The 23,234-nt window shown below is 44.1% G+C and overlaps 1 protein-coding gene across 2 annotated transcripts in view; it reads right to left on the minus strand.

The window, feature by feature from the left end:
- The window catches only part of LOC149453567 (protein EFR3 homolog B), a 374,541-nt gene that overhangs the window by 76,005 nt on the left and 275,302 nt on the right, over positions 1–23,234 (minus strand). For both annotated transcript variants that reach the window (XM_089688184.1, XM_089688185.1), the window contains exons 5-8: positions 13,543–13,664; positions 8,998–9,147; positions 3,744–3,878; positions 437–515 (exon numbers count right to left, since the gene is read on the minus strand). In XM_089688184.1, the coding sequence (XP_089544310.1) occupies positions 437–515; positions 3,744–3,878; positions 8,998–9,147; positions 13,543–13,664 (486 nt within the window). The remainder of the gene's footprint in view (positions 1–436; positions 516–3,743; positions 3,879–8,997; positions 9,148–13,542; positions 13,665–23,234) is intronic.

The following is a 23,234-nucleotide window of genomic DNA, read 5'->3' on the forward strand; positions in this document are numbered from 1 at the left end:
ACTCTGCAAGTGAAATTGCTCCAGAGCTTTGTAATAAGAGATAATGATTCACTTTGCAAGGAATACCCAATCACATGCAAGGAAAATTGAAAAACAAAAGCACTTTTGCTTGCACATAATTGGATGATGGAAGTCAGCAGAGCTTCTGCACATTTACTAAGCTCTGGATCAAGTGCTCTTGCAGAGCACAACTGCACTTTGCAAAGTGCACAGTCTATTCGCTTTTAGTAAATCAACCCCTAAGTGTCCCTCTCTGCAGCATGCTGGCAGGGGAAAGATTTTCTACTCAGGCTGTAGCTGCTTTCTAAGGAAAACAACTGTAAGACTTTGTACACCTTTTTTTTTGATGTACCTGAAATGTATTTAGCTGGTTTATGTTGGGCTTTAAATGTAAAGTCAAATAGTTATTACACTGGTTGAGCTCAGTTTGACCTACCTGTATGGAGTACATGATTATCTTGAAGCATCGCACAGCGAAGACTTTAGGCTCCCACAAGGAATGGTTATCAAGGTGCCTGCAAAACAGGACACATCGATGTCAATGCTACAGAGAATCTTGGGTAGCTTTGCTGCTATTTACCTAAAAAGTGGTCCATATGCTGTACGCATGCAGCTACATTTCCATATGTAGAGCATAAATGGATCCTATTAACTGGGCTGACATGAAATATCAACAATGTGTAGCCAGCGACCCAGCCACCACTAGTTTCACAGTACTGAGGTTTATTAATCATTATTATACAGGATTTATATAGTGCCAACAGTTTGCTCAGCGCTTTATAATATAAAGAGAGACAGTACAATTACAATACATTTCAGTACAGAAGGAATAGGAGGGCCCGGCTCATGGAGCTTACAATGTAAAGGAAGGGGGAGGTGATACAAAAGGTGATAGCTGCGGGGGATGATCTGATGGAGGTGACTCAAGTACAGTTCTTAGGTGGAGGTGGGGTAGGCTTCCCTGAATAGGTGAGTTTTCAAAGATCGCCTAAAGGCAGACAGGGTGGGAGCTGACCGGACATACTGGGGTAGGAAGTTCCAGAGGCTGGGAGAGGCTCTGGAGTAGTCCTGGAGGTGAGCGTGGGAGAAGGTGATGAGGGAGTTAGAGAGGAGGATATCATGGGAGGAGCGGAGTGGGCGATATCTGTGGATGAGGTTGGTGATGTAGCTAGTGGCAGTGTTGTGGATGGCTTTGTAAGCTGTGGTTAGTATTTTGAATTTTATACGTTGGGTTAGTGGAAGCCAGTGGAGGGATTGGCAGAGAGGGGCATCAGTCGCTGATTGGCTGGTAAAGTGTATAAGTCTAGCAGTAGTATTCATAATAGACTGAAGGGGCGACAGCCTGTGTAATGGTAGGCCAGAGAGGAAGGAGTTGCAGTAATCAAGGCGGGATATAATCAAGGGTGGATAAGTTGTTTTGTGGATGTCCACCCTAAATGAGCTGGGCACGTGGTCGCAGCACACACGCAGAATGAGCTTGGACAAATCTTAATGACTGAAGGTCGAAGTCATTATGCACATTTGCCGCTGCTGCATGAATGACTCATTCAGGACCAACATGTAAGCATCAATATAGTGCAGTAAGTGGTGGTAGCGGCGCCAGCTATACATTGTTGATATTTCATGTCTGCCCTGAGCAATGGTGGCGGCTAGGGTCCATTTATGCTGTAGATATGTAAACGCAGAACAAACGTTTACATGTATACAGTGTAAAATACAGTCCAAAATTACGCTCCCTTAGCCTCGTACATAAGTATACACTGTACATGGCATTTTTGATGCCTATGAAAATATACACTAAATACACAGATGAAATATATATATGAGGGTGGTTTTACCTGCCAAAGGATTTGTATTTCTGTCCTTGCAATTCTGAGATAGACACAGAGCAGCCCTGTCTGGCAGACAGGAGATCTGATTTTTTTTATGCTGTAGTTAAAATGTAAGCCTAAAGTAGGCCAGAGATGGCTCGAATCCCAGCTGGTTCAGCAGGGACCAGCTGAGATTTGAACCATCTATGGGTAGGCTGATTGTAAAGAAATCGATTGTTGTATGACTTGGGTCAAACTAGCCTGGATCCTTCATGCGATTATTGCCAGCGGCTATAGCCACCCGCTACAATAATCGGTGTTCCCCCGGCAGGGACAGCCCCCTCTGCGCCCCCCCCCCCCCTCCAGCTGGGAGAACACAATAGCTTCATGGGAGGGATTTCCCCATCAACACTGACTGTGTTGATGGGGGAATCGAGCGATTTTCTTTCCTGCAACTGTGGTTGCAGGAACGAAAATTTCATCATCTAAAACTATGCTTAACCCTGGCGCCTCCCAGCCCTTTAAGAGTTTCAGAAGCCGGGAGACGGGACAGGCGGGGTTTAGGGATCATGTGACCGCCATGATGCGTCGTCACGGCGGTCACATGATCGGGAAAGGTCCCAATCGAAAGAGCAGACCAGGACCTTTCCGCGAGTACCGGACATGTGTGCTGGGAGCTCGCAGGGTGCGCGCTCCCAGCACATATGTTTTTTGTTAATTGCACGCAAATGTGCGGCCGCTCGGCGTCTAGGCCCAGATACCGGGATGCCGCACATTTGTGTGCAGCCGTCGTGAAGAGGTTAGAAATGCTCCCTTCCTCTACCAATCCTGCCTAACCTGTGTAAAAGAGATGTGCATACTTACCTATTTTTAACAGTCTGCTCCAGTCCAGTCACATGATCCCCTGTTTCAGTGAGCGGCAGCTGCAGAGGAGAGGAAGGAGCACTTGACAACAGCTGGGAATTCTGGGAGCCATGATGTCACACATGTCTGCACTGTCTCCTCTCCCATGCAGCCGCTGGTGCTACAGGATCACATGCCTGGACTGGACTACAAATAGGTAAGTGCACGCATCTTTTTTACACAGGTTTGACAGGATAGATATGAGAGGGAGGGGAAACATTGTAAAGCACAGTTAGACTGGAATTCTGTTTTAAATAAGCCTTACAGATCTTTCTGTCACTCTGCTCTCTACACCTATCAGCATGCCACATGTCAGCACAGTTGACTGACCTCTCCTCCTTTCACCAGTGTGGCTAAGTCAGAAACACATACTGGGGGAGATTTACTAAAACTGGTGCACCCAGAATCTGGTACAGCTGTGTATAGTAACCAATCAGCTTCTAACGTCAGCTTGTTCAATTAATCTTTGATAACCTGGAATCTGGTCGGTCGCTTTGCATAGCTGCACCAGATTCTGTGTGCACCCGTTTTAGTAAATCCCCCCCAATCTCCAAGCATATTAGAGCTTATTAGAAATGTTTGCATGCTTTGAAACTGTAGTGCCATTGAAGCAATACCCCCCCCCCCTTCCTTCCCATCTCCTGTAGCTCATAAGTGAGCTCATCTCTCTGTCAGCAGGCGCTCTCCTACTAATAGCATACTCCTTGTCAGAGCACAAGCACTGCAGTACAACTGTTTGGCCTCTCGTGCTGCTTCTCCCTTTCCCAGTCTGGGCTGTGCTGTCCAGGGACTGTAAGAGGGTGACACCAGTCAAATATAGGAATTTGCACTGTTTGCATTTAACAATGTCTTAATGAACGCAGAGCTGCAATAATTTGCTTCATCCCCATAAGGAAATATACATCTATCAGCCCTCCCTGTTCCAGAAACAAAATCCTTAAAATGTTTGAATACAGAGATCTACTGCTATAATGTTTTCCACAAACAGAATGTCTTCATGAGCCCGCAGAGGTCTGGCATGGTGCTTACATGAGAACTGGCTTAATGGCGTTCTTGATGTTACCATAGGCCGCTCTACCCAGCAGTTCCCTCAGACATCTCTCTGCCAGCTCCGCTGGATTCTCCTTCTCCTTGTCTGTGCTCTGCAGTGGCGATGGAGAGCGGCTGCAAATATAAAACACGTATCACACACAGTCTCACAACGACCACTAGATGGCAACCTAGACAAACCAAAAATTGCCCTGTGATTCTGAAGAACAATGAACTGTTTATTGGCTTTCTAACAATAATAATAGGGAGTGAGTGAGCCTGAATGAGGGCCAGATGACTAGTAACACTACACCTAGAAGTAAATGTTCACATTCTGTTATACTCATTTATGACAGGATGGCTGTTGCTTTGTGATTGGAGGAATTCTAGTGAAATGGGATTTTTGTGACCAGCATAAAATCCACTTGTTGGAGTCCAGTGAGGGACACGGGGAATTCACAGTCATTTTTGCAAGTGTCCAACCCTCCTGTAGGCATCAGAAATACCCAACAACTTGGAAGATCCTGTGTGCCTCAATGGATGAGAAAGAAAATGGAATTTTTGTATTTACTGTATAATCATTTTCTTGGAGTCTACTGGGGGGACACAGGAGTTCAGAGACTGATGGGTTATACTGCTGCTTACAGGAGGATTGAACACCAGCACAAACCGGCTGGATCCCTGTGTCCCTCAATGCATGAGACAGAAAATAAGATTTTAGCTTGCCATAAAATCTTTTTCTTGAATTAAGGGACACAGGAGACGCATTTAAGGCACATTAGGCAGCAGTATCAGCCAATGTCCCCAAATTACTTCTCTCACGTCCCTTGATGTACTCCCAAATTTTTTGGTGAGTTAAAAATAATATTTTCATAAGCCCTGGATGACACTACAATGATTTTCCAGCGATTTGCGACATTTTGGTGACATGTAAAATTGCAAGTGAAGTGAAAACACAGATTTCAATGGGTGGCATCTTAATTGTCGTGACTTGAGTCGCTGTGACAAAAAAAACTTTCTGCACTACTTTTCAACGATTCTTATACAGCACAACTCCCATAGACTTCAATGTAAAATCTCCAGCAAGTCGTACATTTGTCTTTAATTGCAGCCACTTTGCTGAGACTTCTGAGGCAGTGTTTTTTTTTTAACCCTTGCCTCTCCTCCCTGGTCATCCTTGCTGCCTAAAAACATCCTCCCTAGCACATCCCATTTACATCTCAGCGTAGCAGAAACACATGTTCCCGGTCACTTTTTTTTGGTGTGTTTTATACATGTAAACACGCATCGCATATAGGGCAGCCCATTCACTTCAATGAGCTACCCTACATGCGACAACCTCCCCAAAGCTCCTTTTCAGTCATGGAGCATTGCGCATTTTGGCAGCAAAACACATGTCTGCTAACCATTGCGGTGTCATTAACAATTAGCTTGCATTCACATCTGTGGGTTTCAGAACATGTGGCAACCCGCATTTAGGAAACACACGGCAAACGCGCATCACGCTTTTGTTGCCAGTTAGGCAGCATTCACATTTGCGTGATTCTGAACGCACACAACCCACACAGAAAAAGCATGCTTTATGGTGATGCAAGCGAAATGCGCAGTTGCAGTGCATTTCTGAAATGTGCGGCATAGCAAACGTTTTCTGTGTGGCTAGCTGCACATTGGAAACATGCAGATGTAAATGCAGCCTAATTGTTGATAGCACCCCATTCATGGTTGGCAGATGCGCATTTTTACACGCGACAAAATGCGTTACAAATGCGCCAAGGTGCGCACTGAAATTGTTCTAGAGCTACTTTGGAGCATTTATCGCACGTAGGGCACCCCGTTCAAGTGAATGGGCTGCCCTATATGCGACACACGTTTACACTTGGAAATTTTTAGGCAGTTAGGATGACCAGGAAAGAGAGGTGAGGGTTAAAAAAAAAACACTGATCCATCAAAGTTGCTTAGGAATGCTTATCAGTAAAGTCGCACCATGTGGCCTGGGAAGTCATATAGCAAAATTGCCTGGAAGTAGATGCGACTTTCTTGTTGTGCTAGTGGGAACCAGTTCTTGTTGTACGGTAACAGACACGTGAGAAGCAATTCAAGTACAATGGGTTATGCTGCAGCCTAATGTACCCGAATTACTTTTCCAATGTTCCTTAATGTACAATTATGAAAAATATTTTATTCATCTCTGTCTCACCTCTGACAGTGTAAATGGGTACAGACGATAAGTTTTCTCTTTATTTTTTGTAAGTTTTATTTATGCTGTAAGTAAAATAACATTCCAGAACATATAATGGTGTTAAATGTTGTTTTTCATTCCAATTCAACCCAAATCTAATCCATAGTTTATGGCTTGAAAATTCTTTGTATTGTGTTGTGTCTGATCAAGGAAAAATATGAGTGGGTGAGAACGATTTTAGTGTTTAGGGGTCAACTGATCCTTGTCTGAGTTTTAAATGGCTTCAGAAAAAGAAAATACCATAAAGATTGCTAAACCACAAAGGAAACATTAATTATTATTTAAATAGTTTGAAAAAAAACCATGCACCGCATTTCTGTAGCCTTTATCGGGGCTTAGATGTTGTCTATATTCTTGGAAAGACTCACACAGCACAATTAGCAAACTTTATGTGAAGTATGCATGAGTGATACAAGATCCAAAATTGTACTTTACCTTAAAGGATCCTTTACAAGATCTCCAAAAGAATATATACAACATCCATGCCCTGATGAGGGGGGAATGATCCAGGGGCGGACTGACAACTCATGGGGCCCCATAGCAATAGGGGATCATGGGACCCCTGTGTCCTTGCCCAAACTCCAAAAAGCCTATGAAAAAGGTACCAGGGGCATCTCATGGGGCCCCCTACTGACCCCAGGCCCTCGGGCAGTGCCTGAGTTTCCAAATGGTCAGTCCACCCCTGCTCCCCTGTCAGCTGCAGCACACTGCTTTGCATGGCTCGGCATTGCAAAGCCATACAAAGTAGTGTGCTAACAATGGAAAGCACAGACACTGGAATGATCAGACTCCCAAAACACCTTTTGGGCTGTTTTCTTTTCCAGTTATATGATGAAGGTTTCCTTGGACTCATTTGTGTTTTGTCGCTCTTTATGCTATCTTTCTATTTCTGTATTGTGATTATGGGTATCCTAGTTAAGGTGACCTAAGGTCACTGAGCCTTCAATACAGGGTCAACAAACTGCAACATGTCACCATTGGTTGTCAGTACTCCTTTCTGACTCTCTGATCAGTGGCTGCCAGCTTTTACCTGTTCTTTACATTGGACACAGCTCACGATTAGGGTAAGTCTGCAGTGTAGGAAAAACATGTAAGCCCAGGCTGCTCATGGGCAACCTCATAAAGCAAATAGTATCCGAAAAATTCTGATATCCAGGTAGAAGAGGCATTCCACCTTCCTCCTCCAACAAGGCAGTGCTATATGCCTGAGCAACCATTTACCAAGGGAGAAGGCTGGTAGCCATATCTAAACAAATACTGTATATTACTTGAATGAAGATATAAAAAAAAGGTAAATAAAAAAAATAAAGCATAAAATACCACCTTAAAAGGAAATGGGTCTTTGCAGTGGGAGAACACAGAGCCAAGATTTGGATTTAATTATAAAAAATACAATTGGCACTAAATGGTGCCCTTTATGCTAATGCTGATGTTTGATTCCTTCCCGCCCAGCCTCTGTGTCCCTTTAACAAAGTCTTTACACCTTGGGGTTGGAAAGGGCTAGCCAATCAATCATGTGATTGGCTGTCACAGTGGTCACATGATCAGCAGCCAGTCTCCCCAGTTTCAGATCATTAGTGGAGACTGAGATGTCAATGACAGCTCAATCACTGTACTGGAAGCATGCAGTGAGTGTGCCCTCAGCAGAGAAACCTCTGCCACCCATGAACACATATGTGTGGTTTGCAGGTGTTAAAGCCGGCCCTTTTTTCTGCTGCACACATGCATTACATGGGCGTCATGAGGTTAAAACTTACCTCAAGGCAAATGATTTTATTTACAGTTAAGATAAGTGGAAGTGTTTTGTCGTAATGGTCAAACGATTGTAATTTGTGATCCAGATACCCCTTCCAAACAGCAAAGCCAGGTCTTCCTTGTGACCTCTCTACAGACTGCACAGCAGATTAACAACACGGGCTAGTCTGGGACCCTTCCCAGCCTATGATTGGACAGTCACAAAGAAGCAGCACACAGATGGGGACATCACTCTGACCTCTGCTCCTGTGAGAAAGCTTCCAATGTTGGGTAGACAGCATGGTGCAATGCATGAGAGCCTGAATGGCTTGCAGTATTGCTTTCCCTAACTCGCTGTCTCACTATAATATTAAAGCTGAACATCAGCCAGATTTTTTTTCAATTAGTTTAGAGTAGAGAGGAGTTAAATATTTATACAGGTTTTTCATTTTTCTCTGTAACTTCAAAAGGGAGGTTTCCTCTCACTTCCTGTCCCTGTGACCCCTATACAAGGGAGTGAGTGGTTGTCACTGGGACAGGAAGGTACAGACATGAATTATTACATTATCAGAAGCTCTAATCCTTCTCTGCTCTACTAAATAGATATTTTTTTTATCTGTGCCAACATTGGAGAGATTTCTCATCACTTCCGGTCCAGGCAGGAAGCAAGGGAAAATCTCCCCAATAAGGACCATTAAAACTCTTCTCTCCTCTAAAATTGACTTTTTGTACTTACCTTAAAACTCTTTTTTCTTTCATTTATTGACTTGCACAACTGTTGATAGAAGATCAACCATATACAACTGGATTGTAGTGCCTACCCGTAGATGGCATTATAACCCACTCGATTTTTAATCAACAGCTGTGTCTCTCAATGAATAAAAGAGAAAATAAGTTTTGGGTATAGACAGGGGCGGACTGACCATTTGGAAACCCGGGCACTGCCCGAGGGCCCGATGTCAGTAGGGGGCCCCATGAGATGCCCCTGGTACCTTTTTCATAAGCTTTTTTGAGTTTGGGCAAGGACACAGGGGCCCCATGATCCCCTATTGCCCGGGGGCCCCATCAGTTGTCAGTCCGCCCCTGGGTATAGATGAGCTTTAAGGCATACTCACTCTCTCTTTGCCAGCTGTATGTAAAAACATTTAATTTTTAATGTATCTAGAACTAGGTAAATTGTTTTTATATCTGTCAGGAGTCTGGCTTTAAAAGATTTTACTGCCCTACAGACTGGCTTAACACGAGAACATAATTTCCAATCTTCTACAAGATGAGGGTCACCTCTCTGTCTCCTCCACATGCTGCAGATTGTACAGAAGTGATGGAACGATCTTGTCCATGTGTTGGGGCTCCCAGATGTTGGCCTGAAGTTCATCGTTCACAGTTTTCCTCACAACACCCTGGAGGCCCTTGATCCCTGACATCCGGATCCTGAAAAACACATTAAATTTTATTTATTTTTTCAAAAAAAGGAAGATTAATGTTTGCATGGTTGCAGAGAATTTAAACAAAGGTCTTACTAAAAGTGCTCACATAAACTATACCGCAGACATTTAAAAGTAGGATTTACTTACCGCTGACTATATATTAAAAAACATAGATACAGAAAAACTTGTTTTGTAATAAGAAAAACTGACATAATGATATGACATACTGTATATACATAATTTCTCTATAATTTATTGTTACACTTAACATTTTACCTACAGTCAGCTAGGATTTTCTACAATTGCCAAAAACCTTTCAAATGTCTCCCTCCCTTCCCCTGCTCCTGTAATTATCTCACTTTCTTTTCCAGAACACAGGCTGTTGTATAGATGTATGTGACAAATGCACTTCGCTTTACTGCTGGAAGAAATGCTTGCAAAGAGAGCTAAACACCTACACAGATGCAATGGTCTGGATTTACTAAAGGCAAATAGATTGTGCACTTTCCGGGTGCAGTTGCACTCATTTTCCCCAGAGCTTAGAAATTGTGGTAAAGCTCTGCTGATTTCCATCATCCAATTATGTACAAGCATAAATGCTGTTTTTTTTCCCTGCATGAGATTGGGTATTCTTTACAAAGTGAAGCTTTACCACATTTACTAAGCTCTGGGACAAACAAGTGCAAAGGCACCTGCAATGTGCAGTGTATGTGCCTTTAGTAAATCCATCCCAATGTATCTTACTGCACAACGTAGACTGACAGTGTGTGATTATAGTAAATCAAGATTTTCCACTCATTGTTCACTTTTAAAATGCCCTGATAAGGTCTTTTTTTAACCGCTTTACCACCGCCCTATAGATGAAATACTGCTACAGGGCGGCAGGGGTGTGCAAAATCACGTGTATATATATATATATATATATATATATATATATATATATATATATATATATATATATATATATATGTGATTTCGCATTTCCGGATAGGGCCTTGGCTGTCAATCACCGGCTCCCAACCGGTGATTACTCACCGACACCCGGTGATCGTCGAGTATTACCACCGGGGGAGAGAACTGTTATGTAAACAATACAGTTCTCTCCCCTGCAGGGGTGGATTGACAACTCATGGGGCCCCCCAGCAATAGGGGATCATGGGGCCCCTGTGTCCTTGCCCAAACTAAAACAAGCCTATGAAAAAGGTACCAGGGGCATCTCATGGGGCCCCCTACTGACCCCGGGCCCTCGGGCAGTGCCTGAGTTTCCAAATGGTCAGTCCGCCCCGGTTCCCCTGTAAGCTGCAGCACACTGCTTTGCATGGCTCTGCATAGCAAAGCCATACAAAGCAGTGTGCTAACAGTGGAAAGCACAGACATAGCCCACATAGTAAAACACACACAGCACACAGTTAACCCTTTGATCACCCCAGATGTTAACCCCTTCCTGCCCAGTGTCATTAGTACAGTGTCAGTGCTTTTTATTAGCACTGATCACTGTATTGGTGTCACTGGGGATGGCAGTGACACCAAGTCAGTTCCCCCCAGTGTCAGAATGCCCGCCGTAATCCCGCTATAAGTCGTTGATTGCCGCCACGACGTTATAACGTTAAAAAAAAACAATTAATTTACATGTATTGGGATTTTTGTTAGCAAAGACATGTAGCAGAATATATTTTGCCTTAAATTTATGACGAAATTTGATTTTTAACTTTTTTTTATTGGACATGTTTAATAGCAAAAAGTCAAAAATATTGTTTTTTTCTCAAAATTGTTGGTCTTTTTTTGTTTATAGCACAAAAAATTAAATCTGCAGAGGTGATCAAATACCACTGAAAGAAAGCTCTATTTGTGGGGAAAAAAGACATACATTTCATTTGAGTGCAGTGTTGCATGACTGCACAATTGTCAGTTCAAGTAACGCAGCGCAGTAATGCAAAAAATGGCCTGATCAGGAAGGAGGGTAAATCCTCAGGAGGGAAAGTCAATCCAAGTGCTCTGGGTCAGTGATTTCTAAACTATGAATCACGCTCAGAGAAACTGTCACGTTGGCCATGGAAGGCAAAGTGACAATGTCTCTGGAAAGGGCCCCTAGACCCACAGCTCCTTCTTCCTCCACAGCCATTGAGAAACCCTGATGCTCTCAGGTATGGGAGAGTAAGGCTTTGTTTAGATGGGTGCACCTATCCTGTGTGCAGACTGCCTTGTTTTGGAATCTGCATCCTCCCGGAGTTACTTGTAGGCAGTCTATAGCAGTGGATGCAGGGCAACAGCTGCCTGATAAAATATGACAGCCATGCAGGAGCGGCTGCATAACCCTGAATATACTGAACACTGCTCCTCTGACTGTACCTGGACCAGTTAGTAAATATGAGCACTGTCACATGACCAGAGAAGTGATGTCACCACTCAAATTATAATATTTATAATATAATAAAATATGAACAAAGCATATCCCTCTATAGTGTGTACTTGTCTCAATCCAGAGCACTAAGCGTCATTTCTGTCTGCTGCTTTGCTCCTCTGCTGTCAGCCTGAATTACTTCTGAGTTTCTGATACCAAGAGAAAAATGGTGACGGGAGGGACCTCCAGCAGACTGACAGCCTCAGCTCCGTTCCTGTGTGCTGTGTGATGGGGGTGTCTCTCTTCCCTCCAATGAGCTCTCAGAACTCTCCTCACTGAGCTCTACAGGGTGTAAATGCAGCTCTCTGACAGCAGATAAACAGGTACAACGTATGTAGGAGGATGTGTTTCCTCTCTGTGTATCACCTGAGGCCAGTCACTTCACTGAGTATTTGTAAGGGTTTACAACCACTTCAAGACAACAGAGTTGGGGTATTTGCACATAGTACTGATGTCTGAACATTGGTATTCCTGGCCAAAATTTCTTGCGCCCGGTTTGCACGCATTTTGCCTACACACATACAGGTGTAAAATAAATTCTAGCTCGCAGAATTCAATTCTAATCTCTTTGTATCAACATTGAGTGCATGTAAAACCCTGACTGGCAATGTAGATTTCTTTTATTTTTTTTTTTCTGATCTATACGCAGCGAATGATTAAGTGCCTGTGTGTACAGGCACCTTGAAAACAATGGTCTGCATTCACAAAAAAAAGAAGCCTACATTCCTACAAATGCTGCGTTTTTAGGCATCAGTGATATTATCTTGCAAAAATTATTTTATTTTTATGCAACTCAAAAAAGTAACAAAACTACTAACAACAAAAACTCAATTTTTTCTACTTGTGTTAGTTTAAAAAAAAATAGTGTCACTGTATAGAAAAAGTATGAAAGTTATTCCATAATTTGTCCTGTTTAAAATGATAAAGTGCTCATTCAGTTGGGCGCTGACACCTGTAGTCCATGGATGATTGCCTTTTTCAACGCAGGCTGTCTGTTTGGGGCCGCTCATCAGCACCTGTGCGGCTGTCAAACTGCAATAAGCGGCTGTGTCTGTACAGCTGCTGCATCCCAACAGACATGAATGTGCTGCCTGCATGCAGCACTTGGTGGCTGAAGCCGCATAAACAGGTTCTCAATCATGGACTATGGGTGTCAGAGCCCGTCTGAATGAAGCCAAAGGCTTTTTTCCCCCCCCCCCCGTTTTAGTTTTGTACTTTTTTTTAAGTACACTAAAAATGAATGAACAAAACAAATAAAAACGAAAAAAAGTTCAAATAGTAATGGTTGGAAAAACAGAAATAAACAAAAAAAAATCATCAGGAAAATAACAGCTAAGGGGAGAAGGGAAGAAGGAGTTAATTAGAGCTGAGTAGCGTAAATGAAGGGTTAATAAGAGGTTAAATAAGAACACACCTTTTTTTCAAGAAATTGCATTTTTTTTACTTGTCAGATTGCTTTAACTGATGTTATATGCAAATGGTTGCCTTTTGATCTGCAGATTAATGGAACAGAGTAGATAGAAAAGTAGCAATGTTACCTTGTATTACTCTGTCTGAACAATGTTTACAAACACTGTCAGCCTGTTTTTATGACAACAGAAACTTCTACAGCTTCTGTATTTACACAGCAACTCCCGGATGTCATTTTGACAGTCGTAAAATTCTAGAAAGTGCAAGGGGGGAAGCAACGACAGATAAAAAGACAGGGCGTACTACACATGTCCTTCTGTACTTCCATGAAATTTTTCTTCGGGCATGTGTAGCACATCCAACTCCACGAAAAAAAAAAAAAAAGAAATTCAGGATGAACAATTTCAGCCTCACTGGCTCAGAACTAACTGGCTATGATTACAGCAGTCATAAAAAGGAAACATCTGTCTGAGGTTCTCACAATGTTATTCTGCCAATGTGGACAGCAGATTATTACTGGTCTAACATTCATTAACTGCCCATGTGTGAGCAGGCCCCTGCACAAATAACTAGGTATGTGGTCCTTACTTGGTCCTTGTCTCCACATCATCGTAGCTGGAGTGGCACATTTCACTGAATCGAGACACGAAGAAGTCATAGCTCCGGTGGTAGGAGGGGGTGTCTTCTTCGATGTTTGCAAACTTTACAAACTGAAAGAGGAAAAAGGGTAAGGGGAGAGATGGAAAATGAAAAGACTGGATTTAGTTTACTTACAGTATACACAGCATCAGACATGTTTCATGTTAAGTCATTTTCAGGTATTTACTGGCTCTCTCAGAAATCAGAGTAGAGTACTCCCCCTGACAATGCCTTCATCTGTTTGTTTCAGAATGAAGGAGCCATAGTTGTTCAGGTCTCATCCATGGTCACTATCTACTTCCTAGACTGAGATGTCAGCTCAGAGATGATGCATTCATGTAAATCCTGGTGCCTATGCAGTTCTTAATTGTGTTCACAAATTTCTGGCGCAGATCAGCCCCTGCTGAAGCTGTCACCGTGAGACTTGCTACAAAATTGCAATGTTGAGTTAGAGGAGACTGATGAAATGCTGCCTCCTGGCTTCAGCAGATTGATGATGTCATCTCAGCGAAGACAAAGTCACTGTGCTGAAGGTCATAGGATATATATATAACAACTGTGCTCTATGTGTTACAAATCACTGTAAATATCATAGTGAGAGCAATAATTCTAGGGTCATAATTCATGGATAACTCTGCAATGGCAACTTGTAAAGGCTTAAAAGAATCACCTATGGACAATTTTGGGTACAAATATTTGGCACAAGACAATATGGGCACAAGAACATTTAAGGCAATTTTGATATGTATTTACTTATCACAACCTCATCTTTTTTGTTTTACAAAATTTGGGTAATATATTGCTTTTTCTTTGTGCAATAAAATTAACTTTAGAGTATTTGTACTGTAAATATGTGTTTGATAAATAGCTGCACAAATACCGTGTGGCACAAAATAATTGCAACTGCCACCACAATGTTTCCCCAGCCATACATGCCCACGCCATGACACTACCACCACCATGCTTCATTGATGAGGTGGTATGCTTAGGATCATGAGCAGTTCCTTTCCTTCTCCATACTCTTCTCTTCCCATCACTCTGGTACAAGTTGATGTTGGTCTCATCTGTCCATAGGATGTTGTTCCAGAACTGTGAAGGCTTTTTTAGATGTCGTTTGGCAAACTCTAATCTGGCCTTCCTGTTTTTGAGGCTCACCAATGGTTTACATCTTGTGGTGAACCCTCTGTATTCACTCTGGTGAAGTCTTCTATTGATTGTTGACTTTGACACACATACACCTACCTCCTGGAGAGTGTTCTTGATCTGGCCAACTGTTGTGAAGGGTGTTTTCTTCAGCCTAATGATGGCTTGCTTCACTGATAATGACAGCTCTTTGGATCTTATCTTGAGAGTTGACAGCAACAGATTCCAAATGCAAATAGCACACTTGAAATGAACTCTGGACCTTTTATCTGCTCATTGTAATTGGGATAATGAGGGAATAACACACACCTGGCCATGGAACAGCTGAGAAGCCAATTGTCCCATTACTTTTGTTCCCTTAAGAAGTGGGAGGCACATATGCAAATTGTTGTAATTCCTACACTGTTCACCTGATTTGGATGTAAATACCCTCAAATTAAAGCTGTCAGTCTGCAGTTAAAGCGCATCTTATTAGTTTCATTTCAAATCCATTGTGGTGGTGTATAGAGCCAAATATGTTAGAACTGTGTCGATGTCTCAATATTTATGGACCTGACTGTAGGTTTTCAGAGACTGCCTAAAAGTGGGCAGTGTAGGCGATAGTCGGATAGATTGGGGTAGAGAGTTCCAGAAGATGGGGGAGGCTCTGGAGAAGTCCTGGAGATGAGCATGGGAGGAGGAGACAAGGGAGCTAGAGAGCAGGAGGTCATGCAAGGAGCAGAGAGGAAGGTTTGGGTGATATTTGGAGACAAGATTTGTGATACAAATTGGGGCAGAGTTATAAATGGCTTTATATGTTAATGTTTTGAATTTTATTCATTGGGCAATGGGAAGCCAGTGGAGGGATTGGCAGAGAGGGGTGGGGGACACTGAATGGAGGCCAGTGAAGGGATTGGCAGAGAGGGATGGAGGACACTGAGTGGAGGCCAGTGAAGGGATTGGCAGAGAGGGGTGGAGGACACTGAGTGGAGGCCAGTGAAGGGATTGGCAGAGAGGGATGGGGGACACTGAGTGGAGGCCAGTGGAGGGATTGGCAGAGAGGGGTGGAGAACACTGAGTGGAGGCCAGTGGAGGGATTGGCAGAGAGGGGTGGAGAACACTGAGTGGAGGCCAGTGGAGGGATTGGCAGAGAGAGGTGGGGGACACTGAGTGGAGGCCAGTAGAGGGATTGGCAGAGAGGGATGGAAGACACTGAGTGGAGGCCAGTGGAGGGATTGGCAGAGAGGGATGGGGGACACTGAGTGGAGGCCAGTGGAGGGATTGGCAGAGAGGGGTGGAGGACACTGAGTGGAGGCCAGTGAAGGGATTGGCAGAGAGGGATGGGGGACACTGAGTGGAGGCCAGTGGAGGGATTGGCAGAGAGGGGTGGAGAACACTGAGTGGAGGCCAGTGGAGGGATTGGCAGAGAGGGGTGGAGAACACTGAGTGGAGGCCAGTGGAGGGATTGGCAGAGAGAGGTGGGGGACACTGAGTGGAGGCCAGTGGAGGGATTGGCAGAGAGAGGTGGGGGACACTGAGTGGAGGCCAGTAGAGGGATTGGCAGAGAGGGATGGAAGACACTGAATGGAGGCCAGTGAAGGGATTGGCAGAGAGGGATGGAGGACACTGAGTGGAGGCCAGTGAAGGGATTGGCAGAGAGGGGTGGAGGACACTGAGTGGAGGCCAGTGAAGGGATTGGCAGAGAGGGGTGGAGGACACTGAGTGGAGGCCAGTGAAGGGATTGGCAGAGAGGGATGGGGGACACTGAGTGGAGGCCAGTGGAGGGATTGGCAGAGAGGGGTGGAGGACACTGAGTGGAGGCCAGTGAAGGGATTGGCAGAGAGGGATGGGGGACACTGAGTGGAGGCCAGTGGAGGGATTGGCAGAGAGGGGTGGAGAACACTGAGTGGAGGCCAGTGGAGGGATTGGCAGAGAGGGGTGGAGAACACTGAGTGGAGGCCAGTGGAGGGATTGGCAGAGAGAGGTGGGGGACACTGAGTGGAGGCCAGTGGAGGGATTGGCAGAGAGAGGTGGGGGACACTGAGTGGAGGCCAGTAGAGGGATTGGCAGAGAGGGATGGAAGACACTGAGTGGAGGCCAGTGGAGGGATTGGCAGAGAGAGGTGGGGGACACTGAGTGGAGGCCAGTAGAGGGATTGGCAGAGAGGGATGGAAGACACTGAGTGGAGGCCAGTGGAGGGATTGGCAGAGAGGGATGGCAGATATGGAACGGTTAGTAAGGTGGATGAGTCTGGCAGCAGCATTCATGATAGACTGAAGAGGGGATAGTTGAAGACACTACAACTTCAACGCAAACCAATCAATGTACACTTATTGGGATTTTTTTTTTACCAAAGACATATAAGAAAATATATTTTGGCCTAAATATATAAAGACATTTGATTTTTAACATTTTTTTTATTGGATATTTGTTATAACAGAAAGTTATATCTTTTTTCCCCCAACAATCCTAAAAAAAAAAAATCCAGTGGCGAACAAATACCACTAAAAGAAAGCTCCTTTTGTGAAAAAAAATTATATAAATATAATTTGCATACAGTGTTGCATGACCACACAATTGCTAGTTAAAGCAGCACAGTGCTAAATAGCAAAAAACGCCCTAGTCATGAAGGAGGTAAATCCTTCCGGAGGTCAGTGGTTAAGCAATTCCAATCTCATTTTTAAAGGCTCCAGTTTAACACCATTTAGTTGTTTCCTATTTATTGACATTATGGGGTTTATTTTCTAAAGCTGGAGAGTCCAAAATCAGACTCCCTTCTGCATAGAAACCAATCAGCTTCCAGGTTTCATTGCCAAAGCTTCATTGAACAAGCTGAGGTTAGAAGCTGATTGGTTTCTATGCAGAAGGGAGTCTGATTTTGGACTCTCCAGCTTTAGTAAATAAACCCCTATTTGTCTATAAAAACACAGAGGAAGCCTCAGGATCAAAGCTTTTGTCTAATGGTGATGGAGTGGATTCTATTGGTCAGAGCTTGTCTTAGATCAGACATTAAATCCACCCAATAGTCATATTTTTCATTTTCTTCCTTTGAGTGTTTTGACAGTTTAGACGCTGCAGTCAAGCAGAGAGACGACGTGATAATTACATCATTGCGGCATCACTTCACAACATGACAAATCAAGCCTTGCTGTGCTGTATCCATGTGCATCTGTCATAGCATTGTCACTGCATGGCGGGAACAGATCGCAGGATTGCAATGTTACTAAATATCTGCGACACACACAGCAGAGATGAAGGAGATCTCTGCTCACAGTACAATCCTCAGCACTGTTTATGTATGGAGAACGGTTTAGCTACATCTGTCTCGCTCACATTTCAGTAGACCGTTGAGCATTGCACATTTGGTATTGTAGTGTGTGTTTTCTTTTTTGTTGCTCATTACTTGCTATATATGACTGTATTCCTCAAACTGACAAAGGCTGAGACCTCTCCTGGACTGAAGTGGCTTACTCTGATTTCACTGCACACTGTGAGCTTCTCACAATGTGCATTAGAAGCTGCAGAGAGTCAGAGAGAGCCCGCCTAATTCCAGGCTGGAGGGCGTCCAGCATCATCTAGTGCTTTTCACCCGAGCCTGGCTTGGCTTATCTCTTTCATTCAGTGAACTTCAGGTCTTTCAATCATGGAGGCTCAGCATTACATGTGGGTGTTACCTAGGGCAGTCTGCATGCAAATTAAGCCAGCATAGGAATGGCCACTTCTCCAGACTATCATTCTTCCCTGAAGGCATTTTCATAATTGCATAACCCCGCCCACTGATTGCATATGGGTGTTGCCTATGCAAATACAGCTTTCCGAGGAATGCCAACTCCTCCAAACATTTACCCATCAAGGCGTTTAGATTCTTGTGTAACACTTCCCAAGAGCTGGCACATTGCTTGCATCAGGAATGAGGGCTCTTGAGAGGAATACTAAGGCAAAGGCTGGTAGGTTAATTGGCTCCTGTCTAAAGTGGCCCTAGTATATGAATGTGAGTTAGGGACCTCAGATTGTACACCCCTTGAGGGTTAGGGACTGATGTGATGTACAATATATATGTAAAGCGCTGTGTAAATTGACGGCGCTATATAAGTACCTGAAATAAATAATAAATAATAAGGCAGGAGTTTTGCTGTTTTCAGGAAGCTTTGTACATCCTCCTACTGGCCCCTCCCACCAGTCCTGATCTGCCTGCATTGCATAAAGAAGAACAGTGACTCAATGATGACATCACTGGGTCTAAAATAAGGAATGCAATGAAAACAGAAAGGTATTTAAAAAGTTCATTAGCATGTTGGTGAGAGGGAAGGGGGAAGACAAAATATAAGCAGTTTTAAAAGTGCAGTCTGCATTATGACTGGTCACATCAAAAATCCAGCACATTTTCTAGCAAACAACCCATGTCCCAAAGCACACGTTGAAGAATTTTTCAAAAATTAGGATGTGTTTGTGTGACCATTCCTCCTCTTCAACATACAGTAGTAGTCCAAAGGCCTCATTCATACTACCAGACAGGGGCGGACTGACCATTTGAGAACTCGGGCACTGCCCGAGGGCCCGGGGTCAGTAGGGGGCCCCATGAGATGCCCCTGGTACCTTTCGTTGGCTTTTTTGGTTGTGGTTTGAGTGTGGGCAAGGACACAGGGGCCCCATGATCCCCTATTGCCCGGGGGCCCCATGAGTTGTCAGTCCACCCCTGCTACCAGAGCATTTTGTCCCAAAGTGCAACAGGGCTCAAGATGAAGAATCTCATTATTCTCAATGGACCCATTCACACCCTAGTGTGGTTCCACTTGTTGTCACGTGTTGTCTGTTGCATGAAGCGCAAAAACGTACACAAGCCTTAAATCAGGAACAAATAAGGGTCAGAGTTTGAGAATCATGGCAACCCTCCTACCTGTGCTCAATGTGTTAGCCAGGGTGATATAAGGAATTGGGGGGATATTGAAGCTCTCACTTATTTCCCTAACTCTGGGCTCATCTTTTTCCCTGCAAAAAAAAATTGAAAAACAAAAACACCTCTGGCTGTAATACTCACTTCCTCTTTAGCGCTGTCCCCCTTAGTAATTCTGTTCCACCAGTGTAGATCCTCAGTTTTATTGATTGGTACGTCATTTGTTAAAGTGACACTTCCAGGTGTTCATTACTTCTTGTACAGATCATAGTATTCTCCTGGACATTGCCTTCATCTGCTTTTCTCTCCAGAAGGACAGAGTCATCTTTTTTCAAGCATCATCAAGGGTCATCCTCTACTTACTGGTCTGAGATGCAGCTTAAAGTGGTTCTAAACCTAAACATTTTGTTACCTTAAAGTGATTGCAAAGGTTGGATTTTTTAAATTAAAATAAGAAACATGTAATTGAACAGAGCAGCCCCGAACCTCCTCTTCTGAGGTCCCCCGCCGCTGATCCTGGTTCCTCCTCTTGTCTGTGTGCCCCCATAGCAAGCCGCTTGCTATGGCGGCAGATGTGTGTGCTCGCTCCTGAGCTGTGTCTTTGGAGTCACCCTCCATAGACACACACAGCACGGCTCAGCCCTGCTCCCCAGTCCCTCCTCAATGCATTTGATTGACAACAGAGGGAGCTAATAGCTGGTGCTGCAGTCCAGGTCCCTGTGCGAAGAGGAAGAGAGGGGAGAGAAGACTGCATCCACGGCGCTGGATCCCTCATAGGCTCAGGTAAGTGTTTAGAGAAGGGAGGGGGAATAGTTAGTAGGATGTTTTTTTTTCCTTTAGAACCACTTTAATGCACTCCCTGCAATAAATTAAAAACATGTTTAAGTATTAGTATTGCACCTCCCCAATACTTACCTGAGCCCTCAATTGATATAGCACCGTAGCGACCTTCTCTGCCTTCACAGGCTTTTCGAAGGCAACAGGAGCCATTGTTGGTCAAATTCTGTGATGAAGAGGAAGGGGGGGAAAGCCGCTCCATCTGTGTCTACGGACGCAAGCAGTGTGGCTCGGGAATGAGCCAGCAGGTATGCCACAATAGTTAGCGGCTGATCAAAAACAAAAAACACAAAAAAATTTACGGATTCCCCCATCCACACTTTCAAGGTGGATGGGGGAATCTTCCTTGCTGTGCATTTGTATTCTGATAGCGGGACTTCTCTACTGCCAGAACACACTGATCAGTGCTGTAGGCGATTGGCTGAAAAATATTTTCCATCAGTCCCCTTTGTGAGGAGTTAATCATTAGTTCGACTTGAACAGGAATGGCCACAGATGGATCAAAATTCGACCACTCCCTACTGAACCAGCCAAATTTTGATCCACCCATCACCAGCTTTAGAGTGATGAAATCTGATCACTAGGGAAAAGAAGACTGAGGAAATGCTTTCTCCTACCTGCAGCAGACTGAAGACATCATCTCAACCTAGGCAAAGTCACTGAGCTGAGCTTAAGGACGGCTTTTTAATGACAAAAAGAAGAACTTTTCTGAAAAATATTATTGCTGTATATGACATGTCAGTGTTGTAAAATTACTGCTTCAAATAGCACATTTACTCAATTAGTTCAGATGCAAATACAAGAACCAAAAGAGGGAGTGTTGTGCAGAAAAGTACTAATGAAAAAGGACTATTGCACGCCGCACCCCATTCATAAAGCACCATCCAATTTAAATGGATTTTGAGCTCCGTGCAAAAGAGAAGCAACCCTCTGGAAGTTGACCCATGGCTCTTCTGTAGGACAGTCTGAAATAATGGGGAGATCAGATTGTAGAGACTGCTAAATATTCAGAGATGGGATACCTCCCCCCTCTTCAGCTATGTGGCTTAGTCAGATATACATGGAGTGTCGCCAAGCAAGTTAGAGCATATTAGAAAGCTCTGCATGCTTTCCAAACTGTAGTGTGATTAATGCACCCTGTCCCTCCCCTAGCCTATGACTGGACAGTGAAAGGAACAGCAGCATTCTGATGAACTCGTCTCTCTGTTCTCTCCTCCTATCAGCATGCTACTTTTTAGCACATGAACACTGCAATACAACTGACTGGCACCTTGTGCCACTTCTCTCTCTGAGCTCTGCTGTACCAGGGATTGCAAGAGGCTGATACAAAGTCAACCTTAGGTACTTGCAGTGCTTGCATGAAAAAAAAAAAGATTTATTAGGCTTCATTCACACAGTTGTACGGATCTGTATGCCTGTGAGAAGGGCCATCTTCTGTTGCTCAGGATGCACAGTTGAAGAGCATGTAGGCAGCCTGTTGATATCAAAGACAGGCAGTCAGTTGCAAGGACCTGCATGGACCATCCCACACATCCTGGAGTGCACATCCATGCGAGTCCGATGATTGGATGAAGATGTAGACAGATTGGTACATCCGAATGAATGAACCTCTAATGAATACAGAGCTGTATAAATTTGTCTTTTGTCTCTGCCTGGAGTTCAGCTTTCAACTAACCAATATAAGAACTCATAAACCGATTGCTGAGATGATTTGGCTGTTTGTGTTCCCCTCTGTTATTTGTACCCGGAGGACAATACAAGCACAGAATATCCAGCTGGCTGCATTGGATTTGATCACACAGTTTAAACGCTGTTTTTTTGTTGTGCTCATTGTTCAGCACTGAACTTTTTCTTCAGCATGAAGGATTTTCAGTGCTGGTGACTCATGTAATTCCAACTTAGAATACTGTACGAGTTTATCTTTCCATCAAACCAAAGTGTTTGTGCAATCAAATCTCACTCTGATGTCTGGGCCTGTGATTACAGAGCATTCATATTGCAACTGAAGCCTAAAGCCTGGTACACACGATGAGAATATTGGACGAATGATCAGCCCTATTTTTTTGTATGCTAGTCTCAAATTGAAAAAGAATAGGTTACTAAAGGTATGAAAATTCTCATAAGACAGCATACAACTTCCCACGATGATGTATTGTATTGTAATGCATTCCTTCATTTACGGGCATGCACGGTCTTGGTCACTCCATTTTGTATGGATGAATACTGTACTGATTAAACAAAAATAATTTGTTCTGTCATTTTATGAGAAAATGTTCGTGCTTGTCCCTTCAGATAATTTAGCATTATCTGTCGTGACCAGCTCTTGAAAGCTGTGTACTGGGTGCACATGCGCGGGACCGCCAGATTGCACACGTCTGACTGAGGGTCCACAACATAAGGGGAGAGGTAGCCGCTCGAGCGCTGCTCCCGGGCCCGCCACAGCAACACACCTTCTCAGGCAGCCTCCACAAGCATCCCGGGGCTTACTGAGATGATCCGCGGGGCCACCAAACACCAGCCCCAGGCGAAACCTATTAAACAGGCTCTAGCACAGGCCTTCTCCGAGATGGCGGTGGCATCTGCAGCACAGCCACACACATCACAGCAGGCTGCACATCCACAGTCCTGCTGCACTTCTGATGGTGAGTCTGACACTGACCTGGGGACCTCACCACAGGCTCCCACCCCAGACATGACCCATCCTGACCTGCTTAAATCAGTTTGAGAAAATGCTACATAAGGCCCTGAAACAGACCTCAGATCACATCACAACTGTCTAAAGAACTGG

The sequence above is a fragment of the Staurois parvus genome, unplaced genomic scaffold, assembly GCF_062004578.1.
Source record: "Staurois parvus isolate SC_StPar_1 unplaced genomic scaffold, SC_StPar_1.0 ptg000448l, whole genome shotgun sequence".
NCBI lineage: Eukaryota > Metazoa > Chordata > Amphibia > Anura > Ranidae > Staurois > Staurois parvus.